The sequence below is a fragment of the Lycium barbarum genome, chromosome 8 (genome assembly GCF_019175385.1).
Source record: "Lycium barbarum isolate Lr01 chromosome 8, ASM1917538v2, whole genome shotgun sequence".
Taxonomy (NCBI): Eukaryota; Viridiplantae; Streptophyta; class Magnoliopsida; order Solanales; family Solanaceae; genus Lycium; species Lycium barbarum.
In genome coordinates, this window is record NC_083344.1 from 7,010,987 (window position 1) to 7,022,947 (window position 11,961).

General features: G+C 38.4%; 1 protein-coding gene across 1 annotated transcript; it reads right to left on the reverse strand.

The window, feature by feature from the left end:
* Positions 1–11,235: 11,235 nt before the first annotated feature.
* LOC132607638 (uncharacterized) lies at positions 11,236–11,706 on the reverse strand. The gene has a single exon (XM_060321732.1). It carries the CDS (start codon positions 11,704–11,706, stop codon positions 11,236–11,238), a length of 471 nt encoding a protein of 156 aa, XP_060177715.1.
* Positions 11,707–11,961: the final 255 nt, after the last annotated feature.

Genomic DNA, 11,961 nt, shown 5'->3' on the forward strand with positions numbered 1-11,961 from the left:
GGCATTGTGCAAAACATTCTTCAAGCCTGACCCAACAAGTTATTAAAAAAATTCAAAAGTTTGGTTGGGTCCCACTGTCGTTGAAATCATTTGCATTTGCACTCATATGCACTATTTTTATTTGACATGTTTTTCACTGATCTTAGTTGGCTTATTTGATAATATTAGATTCATTATTGGATTCCCATATGGTGTTCTTACTCGCAGTGTATTTTTTTTTTTTTTCTGTTTAGACCTAAGAGTTTGAATTTTTAGTACAACTAATTGTATTAGTGAAAGCTGTCGATAGTCAAGGTCTCCTCTACCACGCCACTCAAAAATAAAGCCAGTATAGTTGATGATGGGAAAAAATTTTGTTTTTTCCTAAATTCCTAAAATCACTCTTAGATAAATACTTATTTTTAAAAAATCTAAAATAAGTCTATGTATCCTAGTAGTGAAACTGAATACTTGAAATTCAGGAAATCCTTACTTTTCTTCATGAGAAATAATTCAAGTGACAGAATATTTTACCATGAGAGAATTGCACAAGAGTAACTAAACTTTATCATTGATCGATGCACAAGAACAGCACAAATTCACCTAAAGTTACAAAGATATAGGTCAAGTAGAAACAGTGAAAGCTTTACAAATGACTCTATACTATAAGAATTGAATTTTGGTGGCTTCTAAAACCATTTCTGAAGATTCTGTTTTTACCTTTATCTTCAATTTTATTTTGTAACAAAGTGTGATCAATTCCACCATTAGTCAGATGGTATGACATTACCACTGTTCCCTAGGCAAAAAGATACAAAAATAACATTTTTGCAACAAATATCATCCACACTCTCCACTCAGTTTATATTTTATAAAAAGAGATCCACCACTTTAAATTTTGTAAAAAAAAATTCATGCTCAATGTGAATAAATTGTCCATACCATGTGAAAGGATTATATTAACTAACATAGTAACTAGTTACTACTATTGTTGATTTTTTGGACTGGTGGATCTTTGCAAAGAGAGTTGCTAAATTGTCACACCAATTTGACCTAAATTTGGCCACACTTATGTAAAAACCACCATAACCTCTATTGTACAATTTTAAGTTAAGATAAACTTTGAGAAGAAAAGATAGAAATGACATTAAATAAGCATAAATTATTAAATTTGACCTAAATAGTTATATGAATTTATCCCATTTGGGCCATTGTGGCCAACATAGTGTGGCCAAAAGACCTTTCTGCTTTGGGGCAAAATTATGTGTATTTGAAAGTCTGTAATAACATTGCAAGCATTTATTTATAAAAGGATTACGGAGATATGCAATTTATTAATGTGGCGCCTCAAGATATTCTAATACATTGTTTATGAACTATGCTTTGCAAATTTTTTAAAATTTTATAAGAGTTAAGAAAATTTTGATAGTTTTCACAAATTGTGGGGTTATCATGTTTATGAAAAAATACAACATAAGAAATTCAAATTGCATGTTCAAACAAAATTTCAACTCCAAATCAACCTAATTTAGGGGGACGTTATATGTATTATTCATGCATATATATAACTTCCATTCGTTGATGATAAGAAAAAGGAAAAGTGAAAACATGGAACCAACTGATAATTAACTTCATAAAAGAATTGAAATGACAACTGAAGTAATCCTCAAATTTCTATAGATTATTTAGTAAAGCAAACAACAAAAAAGAAAATGTTTAACCAGAACAATATATGAATAGTAATATGGCCATACATATATAGGACTAAATGCATTGGAGATATGATCAGAAATGGTACATATGTAACTTCAGCATCACCATGGAGCAGCAGCTTCCGAATCATCGAATGTGAGTGCAGCACTTGCAGCAGGGCCTTCACTCAACTGTCGACCATATCCGTCTGAGGTGGTCGACGGTGCCAACGCCACACCTGAACTTTGGGTTTGGCTCATTTCACGGCGTCCGTTCAATTTTCTCCCCATGCAAAATGCTGGCAAGTACACCCCTTCCACAATATATGAAACTTTATATATGCAAAGCTTTCGCCACATTCTTTTTGACATCTAAATAAGAAGGAAATGTATAGCTTAATTACCGAACTTGCTAAAATTTTATGCATTCTGTTTTAATTTATGTGATACTATTTTCTTATTAGGTTGTTATACATTTCTATATATGAAAACATTTAACTTTAAATCTATTTTATTCTTAATAAGAATTCTTTTTTTATAATCACACAAATATTATGATATGTTTAAGACTACAAGTTTTAAGTTTTATAACATACAAGTTTTATGGCATGTATAAGACTAAAAAGCCTTCCTTTCCTTCTTGAACTTCGCACCAAATCAAACTATGTCTCATAAATTAGAATGGGTGGAGTACATTCAGAGGCGAATCTAGAATTTCTGGAGCATGAGTTCACCACTAAAAAAACAAAAGGAAGAAACGAATGTATTGAGCGGGAAAGAATCCCTAGTCCCCTAGGTAAATAACTCAATTTTTAACCAAGTGCACCATATAGTATTTTGTAGTATGTGTTCCAGTAGATAGTATTATACTAATTTTAGAAAATATATATATAAAATACCTAGTTTTACAGCGAGACCATGTGTTCATGTGCTCCAAAAATAAGGCCTAAAATTGCCCCTGAGTACATTATATACGCTAACGGTGTAAAAACCTTTTACATTATCAGTGTAGTGTTATTATGTTTATCATATTACAATTAATGCTTATAAATGAAATGATCATGTAAAAACCAGTATTTTAAAAGGCGCGGACGTTTTACGTATGCCTTGCTCGGGCGTAAGCCCCACGGGTATTTAAATTTGAGTATTTTATAAAATAATATAATTACAACAAATATCTTAAAATTGGTAAAATTACATAAAAATTGAAGAAAACTATAAATAAGTGAAGTATACAATAATATATATATATATATATATATATATATATATATATATATATATATATATATATATATATATATATATATATATATATGACAAGTGAGGGATGGCTCAGTGGTTAAGCACCTCCACCCACGACCGGTAGGTCCTGGGTTCGAGTCACACTGGAGGGGAAGTGTGGAAACACTATAAATCCTCCTAAAATGGGAGGGGGAAAAAAAAAAAAAAAAAAAAGAGTAGAGATCAAAGAGGAAAAACAGGGAAGTAATTTCAGAACAGATAGCATTATTAGGGGACACGCCACACGCGCCAAGACAAATTCCCTCTTCTCTTCTCTTCTCTTCCCAAAAAGTAAATCTCTCCGACCACTAACACCGATGTCGGCAGAAACAGTAAATCAGATGCTTCTCAAAGACCAACAACCTTCGTTAATTTCCAACCCCACTTCCTTACATTCTCCAAATATTTCTTTATTCCCCTCCACACCCACTTCTGTTAATGGTCCCCCTATTAAAGATCCTTGGCCCCCCCTTGCTTCCACTCATAGATTCCAAAAATCCCATAACCCTCCACTTGACACAAGGCAATCTCACCCCCACGCTCCAAAACCCCCCTTCTCAAAACCCCCAGATCCAGATCCAAATCTTCCCCCAAAAAACTCGCCAGAACCGACCCACCCTCCCTCAAATTTTCAACCGTCATCTTCTCCGCCTTACCCGCCTCACCCCACCAATGGACAGAACATCTCATCAAAACCAAACCAGCCTCTCTCATCTCTTCAACCGTCATCTTCGCGGACTCCTCAGACCCATCTTACAGCTGTTCAGAACAACTCCTATAAAGGCGCCCTTGACTCTAGGGAACCCACTTCGACCCCGAGTAGAGTCAGACTCCTACCTCGCCCATTTGAAATGCTCCAAGGGAAACCAGTTGTCATCTTCACAGAGGAGGAAAATGATCTACTAGCTGAAACGTGCAAATGGACCATTGTTGGCAGATTCACAAAGAATAGACCCGCCGTTGATGTGATAAGGGAGGAATTTGCTAAGCTCATCCAAAGCAAGGGGAAGATTAGGATTGGCGCCTTTGACCTCTTTCATGTGTTTATTGATTTTAACTTTGAGGAAGATCACTTAAAGGTCTCTGGCAGGAACTTCATTCAATTTGGGAACCATGTCATGAAATTCCAAAAATGGTCCCCCGATTTCAAACCGGAAGTTGAATCCTCTTTGGCTCCTGTGTGGGTCAACTTGCCGGATTTACCATGGCATTATTTTGAATGGGCTGCTATATGCAGAATTATTGAACCTGTTGGAACTCCTCTGTCCATGGACAAAGCTACTCTGTCCAAAACTAGACCAACAACAGCTAAAATCAGAGTCGAAATTGATTTAGCCAAACCTTTGGTTAGTGAAATTCTACTGGAGATTAGAAAGAAAAATGGCTCTCTAGTCAATATCACTCAAGGTGTCGAATATGAAGCTATTCCACCCTATTGTTTCCATTGTAAGAAGAAGGGGCATGAAGACTACAAGTGCAGAATTCAACACCCTGAACTCAAAAATGGAGGTTTGAACACGAGGGGAGCAATGTTCCCTGGGGTTAATAACATCTCTAAGAGAAATCCTTCTGTGAACAAAGCCAAAGAAAATCAAAATGCCATGAGTGTCGAAAATACCCCAGTTGTTACTCTTGAGGCCCCGGTCTGTTCCATCCCACTTTCAGACCAGGTCATGGTGGAAGCTATTACTAACGGGCAAGACAATGAGGGATGGCAGGATGTGAAGAGGAAAAAGGTAGGGGGATGGGCCACCTTGCCAAATCTGGTTCAAGCGCCCCGAAACAAGACCCTTCAAGTAAGCAGTGGATGCCTTTAATTCAGCCTGGAGGAGGGAACTCTCATGACATGACGACTAGAGGGAAAAATTTGGCTATTGTCTCTCACACTGAGCAGGGGGATAAGATTAATACGGAAGTTGAAGTCCAATCGAGCTTAGGGAATAGAGTGCAAATCCCTACATGCCAACAGGTGGGCCTCACTAAACGGGGAACACAAGACAGAAAGAAGAACTTGGCGAAGAAGGCTAAGAAGTCTAGAGTATTGAAAGGTACCAGAACAGCTACTAAGGTGAAACAGGGAAAGGTTACTGATTTTCCAGAGGCTGTGGATCATCCAGATATCTGGGAGAGTACTTTAAGTCAAGTCCAGTCTACAGTGAAAGTATCTCTTTTGAATGCTGCCCCTAAGAGAAAGAAATTCACCTCTACAGTGAAAGTTCCACCTGAGCTCATTATAGGGAAAGGGAATACCTCTCCCACTGGTTATCTCCCCCCTCCCCGTCATTTTGGTTTGGACCCGAATCTGGAGAACATCATTGCTATCAGGAAAAATATTAAGAAAGGAGAAGAATGTAAACTTTGCCTGTTGAATTCTCAGACCTGGGAAGATATCCCTGCCTCCTCTGATATAGCCTTGATAGACCCAGGAGGACTTGATCTTGCCCCTATTAGTACTGAGATAGGGCCCACGAGACCACTAAACTTGGTTAATTCTGATATACTCATGGAAGATGATTCTGATGGGTTTGAATCTTCTAAATCTGATGATTATCATGACTTTGGAGGATTTGAACCTTCTGATAGTGTGTTACAGGAGAATTCTACAAATAAAGTCAAATATAATGTGTCATTTTTAACAACTTATCACCCAGGGGTCTGTCCAGCTCCGGAGATGTGATGCAAAAAGCTTTGAAAAAAGGCTAAAAAACCTTTTCCTCGAATGTTTCCCATGATTGATACAATTTCATGGAATGTGAGGGGCATTGGGTCCCAAGGAGCAACTGAAAGAATCAAACTCCTAAAGAAACAACACAAGCTTTCCTTACTAATCCTCCAAGAACCTATGGCTGGAGCAGAGAAGATAGACAGATTCAAAAGGGCACTTGACTTCCCTTTTGCGTTTTCTAATTGTTCAAATAAAATTTGGGTTCTATGGAATCCGGACTTCACCATTGACATTCTTCAGGACAAAGACCAGCAAGTTCTACTGAAACTACTTTACTTGAACAATCCGAACATTTTTTACATCACTGTTGTCTATGGAAAGTGTGATGAAGCTCTTAGAATGGAACTGTGGGATGACCTAAGAAACACTGCTGAAAGAATCCAAGGCCCCTGGGGGGTAGTTGGTGACTTTAATGTGATTACCTGTTGTGAAGAGAAACAAGGGGGGAGACCTTTTAGAATTGAAGACTGTGTTAACTTTCTCTCTTGTCTAGCTGATTGTGGTCTGCAGGATGCAGGATTCTTTGGTTCAAATTTCACTTGGTGCGACAACAGGGATCCTCCTAACACCATTTGGGAGAGGCTCGATAGGCTGGTTTACAACTCTGAATGGTTTGATACATTTGGCTCAACTTTGGTTACCCACCTGTCTAGGACAGGATCTGATCATGCCCCCCTTCTTATTCATGCTGGCACTGAGGAGATGAATTTTATCAAGTATTTCAAGTTTTTAAATATCTGGACTGAACATGAAGATTATTTATCCATTGTCAAATAGGCTTGGGAGATCAATGCAACTGGGAATCCCCTCCAGGCTCTCCATCAGAAGATTAAAAATGTTTGCTCCAGGTTAAGTGTGTGGTCGAGGATAGCATTCGGGGACATCTATGAAGAGCCCAAGAGACTTGAAATCTTGATTAGAAGTTTAGAGGAGGCCATGATCTTGGATGCCTCTGCTGAAATTAGAATGCAACTTGCTAGGGCCAGAGCTGAATTTTCCAGGTTTCTGATTCTCCAAGACACTATACTAAGGCAAAAGGCAAGAGTTAGGTGGCTTTCTGAAGGAGATACCAACTCGGCTTTCTTTCATGGGATAATCAAAGGGAGAAGGAAGAGGTTAAACATCCAAAAGATTAGAGATGAAGATGATAATCTATTTGAAGGAACTGCTGCTATTGCTGAAGCAGCAGTGGATTTTTTTCAGAAGCTCTTCTCACCTGAATCAACCACTGATGAACCCACCTCTTTGAATGTTATCCAAAGCGTAGTTTCTGATGAAGATAATAGATTTTTGATTGCCATTCCCTCCAGAGAAGAGATTAAGGAGATTGTTTTCCAACTTGATCCAGATAGTGCCCCTGGTCCGGATGGACTAAGTGGCAAGTTCTACCAGAGTTCATGGAATGTTATTGCTGAAGATGTTTTTCTTGCAGTTAAAGCCTTTTTTGAAGGATCTACTCTTCCTAAGTTTTTCACCCATACTTGCTTAGTCATGGTTCCTAAAGTGGAATTCCCCCAACACTTTACGGACATAAGGCCTATTAGTCTTTGCAATGTGTCCTCCAAAATCATTTCTAAACTCCTTACTGCTAGACTAAGTGGTTTGCTTCCTAGGATTATCTCTCCTAATCAAAGTGGTTTTGTGAAAGGGAGAGCAATTTCTGAAAACATTATTCTTGCCCAGGAAATTGTTAATGATATTGGGAAACCAGTGGATGGGGAAAATGTTTTGTTGAAACTTGACATGGCTAAGGCCTATGATAGGGTGTCCTGGTCCTTCCTCTGTAACATGCTAAGGAAAATGGGCTTTGATGAAAGATGGGTGGATATTGTGTTCAGATTCATTTCAAACAATTGGTACTCTGTGATTGTAAATGGTGGAAGACATGGTTTTTTCCAATCAGGAAGAGGTTTAAGGCAAGGGGACCCCCTCTCCCCTTCCCTTTTTGTTTTAACAGCAGAGTTACTTTCTCAATCCCTCAACCAGTTGAACAGCAACATGAGATTTATTGGCTTCACCATGAGCAATCAGGGGCCACAAATTAACCACCTTGCATATGCAGATGATACCATTTTGTTTTGCAATGGTGGTAGAACTTCTATAAGACTGATGCTTAAAACCTTGGCAAAGTATGAGGCTATATCAGGGCAAAAGATCAACAAGGCAAAATGTAGCTTCTCTGTTGCTATCAAGACTGATCTGGAAACCATCAGTAGGTTGGAGACTCTCACAGGAATGAAGTATGAGCCACTTCCCATTAAATACCTTGGTTGCCCATTATACTCAGGGAGAAAAAAGAATGAGTATTTCTCTGCCATGGTCTCCAAAGTCATCAATAGGGTCAGAGGTTGGCACTTGAAGTTTCTATCAACTGGGGGGAAAGCAGTTCTCATCAGACATGTCCTTCTGGCCTTGAACATTCACACTCTTGCTGCTGTTCATCCCACTAAAGGAGCCATTGAAGACATTGAAAGATACCTAGCTAGGTTCTTCTGGTCTGGGCAAGACAACAATACTAGACAACACTGGATAGCTTGGCATAAGCTTTGTCTTCCCTATGATGAGGGTGGTGCTAATTTTAGGAGAGTTGATGACATTTGCAAAGCATTCACAGCCAAGCAATGGTGGAAACTCAGGACTACTAACTCTTTTTTGTCTCAATTTTGCAGGGCAAAGTATGGTAGCATTAATCATCTTATATTCATGAAATGGGTTACTGGCCAATCCCACAGTTGGCAAGCTATGTGTAAGATTAAATTTGAGGTAGAGCAACATGTCCTGTGGAAAGTGGGAAGGGGCAATCTAAGTTTCTGGTATGATAATTGGACCAATTTCGGTCCCCTTTGTAGTAGCCTACCTGATGATGCTGAATACGACAACACTAGAGTTTGTGAAGTGCTTAGAAATGGTGAATGGGTCTGGGCAGTGCTCAGGATTCCCCCTCCAGATGCAGTCAAGAACTTGGTGAACTCTGTCCACATTATTCTTAACCAGGAATTAGATGACACAGCAGTATGGACTCCGAGCACGAATGGAAAATTTTCAGTCTCCTCTGCTTGGGAGTGCTTGAGATAGAGAAATGAGGTTACAGCTTTTGACAAGAGCATCTGGCACAAGGATGTGCCCTTCAATATGACCTTTATGACATGGAGAGCAGCCCACAACAGGGTGGCAACAGTTGACAACATTGGAAAATTTGGAATTGACTTGAGTACTACTTGCTCTTGTTGTCCTGAACCTTCCATGACCCCCGGAGAGGAAGATTGTGAGCATTTGTTTTATAGGGGTCAATTTGCCTAAAAACTGTGGAGTATATTTGTTGGTAGGATAGGGATCCCTTTTACCGGTTTGAATCTAAGAACTATGCTCTCCTACTGCTGGAAATTTAAGAACAAAAACTCAATAGCTTCGTATGTGTGCAAGATCATGGCTCCTATCATCATTTGGGAGTTATGGAGGTCGAGATGTGCTAGCAAGTTTGGCAATGAAAAACCTGCAGTTCTGAGGTCTAAAAGTTTAATTACTTTTAACATTGTGCAAATTATGAAAGCTCATTTCAAAGGGGTTGCAGTGGGGAACACTTGGGAGGACATTTGCAAGTTGTTTGACCTCAAACTAGTGGAATTATGCTACAAAAGAGTGATATGGATGAAGCCACCTATCCCTTTTGTCAAAGTCAACAGTGATGGAAGCTGCATAAATAACAATTGTGGAGGAGGAGGAGTAGTGAGGGACTATACTGGAAAAACTTTGATGGCATACAACCTTCCACTTGGCCAAGGAAATAGCAACTGGGCGGAGGCTCATGCTTTGTTGTTTGGACTGCAATGGTGTATAGAGCAGGGTATGTCGTTCATTATGGGAGAAACTGACTCTTTACTCATACAAAAGTGCACTCAAGGAGACTGGACAGTTCCATGGAGAATTGCTGAAACAATCTCAAAGATCCAAACGTTGATTCAAGGGAGAGGAATTACCATCCAACATTGCTTTCGGGAAGCCAATCAAGTTGCGGACAAGTTAGCTTCTTTAAGTCACCATCTGCAAGAGACACACATCTACACTAGTTTTGATATAATGCCAAGACAAATCAAAGGTTTACTTAACGTCGATAGATGGCAACTTCCAACCTTTCGAGCCAGGGGAAAAAGACCGGGTGTGCTTACCTTGGAGCCACCATGACCTTTTTAGCTTTAGTATCACTGTAGGGTTGGAACTGATGTTGTTCTTAGGCTCATTTTCCTCAAATTAGAGGGTCTGATTGCTTGCATCAGACCCACAAAGTGTTCTAGAGGGCCAGGCTATCCCCTCTCTCTACAAACTGTAACTTTTTGACAAAGTGGTAATAAAAGTGTGACTTGGAATTAAAAAAACATATATATATATATATATATATATATATATATATATATTGAGGAGAAGTTCGTCTGGCCATTTTCTCAAATTAGAGAGCTCAGTGTTTTCACATGTTTCGGATCAGTGTTTTATAAGAAACACCTAGGACAAATTAGGAAATCATAGAGAGAATTTTACAATGTAGTGCACTTTTCATACAAAAATAAAAAAAAAACTGACTTATTTTCTTACCCATTGAAAATTACTTTACATTAGAAGTTCTAAATACAAAAATCAAAGTTATTCAACAATCAACATTATACCCATTACCCAGTAACCCACTTTCTCATATTTTCAATCAATACACATAGAAGCATGCACACATATAATCTCCTAATATATTTTAAACGAAATCAAGAGAAACAATAATAAACTTGAAAAACTAGTTTACATACATATTTACAAACTAACAGTGAAAAAAATAAAAAGAGAAAAAAGCAACTTGAGTTGAAAAGAGTAAAGAACTTGTGTACATGGAGGAACAAAGAGGATGACTAACCAGCAATATAAACTCTTAATTTGCTGCTATGGGGAATGGAGAATGGAGTTCTCTTTGTCTTTGGAGAAAATTGATTGTTCGTTGTTTATGGGAGAGTGGGAGACTAAAGGAGAGGACAACATATGGATTGGGATTTGGGAAAGATAATAAATTACGGCTTCTAGCCAAATAAAAAAAAATTACTTTCAGAATTTGAGTATTAATTTAAGGACTTATGGAGTAAATTTGGTTTTAATTTGAAGAGGTATCTTGGGCTTACGCCTCATTATAAAACGCGCCTCAACGCCCGGACGTATGCCCAAATTGTTGGGTGTACGCCTTTCGATACTTTCGCCCCCACCATAGCCTCGGGGCAATTTAGGTACGCCTCGCATCGGGGCTCGCCCCGAAAACGCCTTTTAAAACACTGGCAAAAACATTATCTACCATCAAAGCGCACAGCTTAAATTCAAAATTAAAGGATTTAATTAATATATATACTAACAGCGCGGTGAACTTTGCACTATCATCGTATTTGAACCTCGTTGCAGGCTTGGCTCAAGTTATATGTTCTATATTTACTAGTTATTAATCTCACTTATTCAAGACACTTACATATCTAATCATCTAGACACTTACATATCTAATCATCTTTCAGTTGACCTGATAGTGTATAAATTCTTTTACACTGACACTGCATAAAAGTTAAAAACATTTGAAGTTATGAAATTACCTTCTCCCAAAGCCAAATTGTAGTAAAGATCAATAATGTTGGGGCAATTTTGGTAGCATTCTTGAGAGCAAAGCTTAGAAGTGAATGTTGATTCAAGAAGTGAATCAGAAGAAATGCCAACAGAGTTCCTATCAGCTCCACAAGCACTTATGCACTCATCACTTTCAATCAAATTTGCTATGCCATTATCTGCCACTACTACCTCTAAGGTCTTGCATTGGTACCCTGTTGTTCCTTCACTTGGTTCATAAGTCTCCAAAGAGCAGCGATTACCGGAGGAAGCAACTGAGTAGGCACAGATTCCTACTGACAAATCTTCACACACAATTTCTCCTGCATTTTCAAATAATAGTACAAAATAGGTATCAAGGTCACGATCAATATCATCACTACATGAAATTGTAGTCATCAGTATTGTCATTGTCATCAATATTGATCCCATCAAGAAGAAAACTATTAGGCTTATTATCCAGAAACTTTTTCAGAAATACCGTAATGAAAGTAACAGAGGAGTTTGTCGCTAGATATTTGGCTAAATAGGAAGAACAAGGCCTTTTTCTCAAATAAGCCAATTCATTTGGAACCGGACCCTGGAGATCCACTCTTTTTCCTATTCAAAGATCAGCCTCCTAGCTCTATGTTTTCACATTGAGGATTGTTTGCAGAGATGTCAACA

Bases quoted from the DNA above. Each gene is read 5' to 3' on its own strand.
- LOC132607638 (XM_060321732.1), bottom strand. From the start codon at position 11,706: ATGACAATACTGATGACTACAATTTCATGTAGTGATGATATTGATCGT.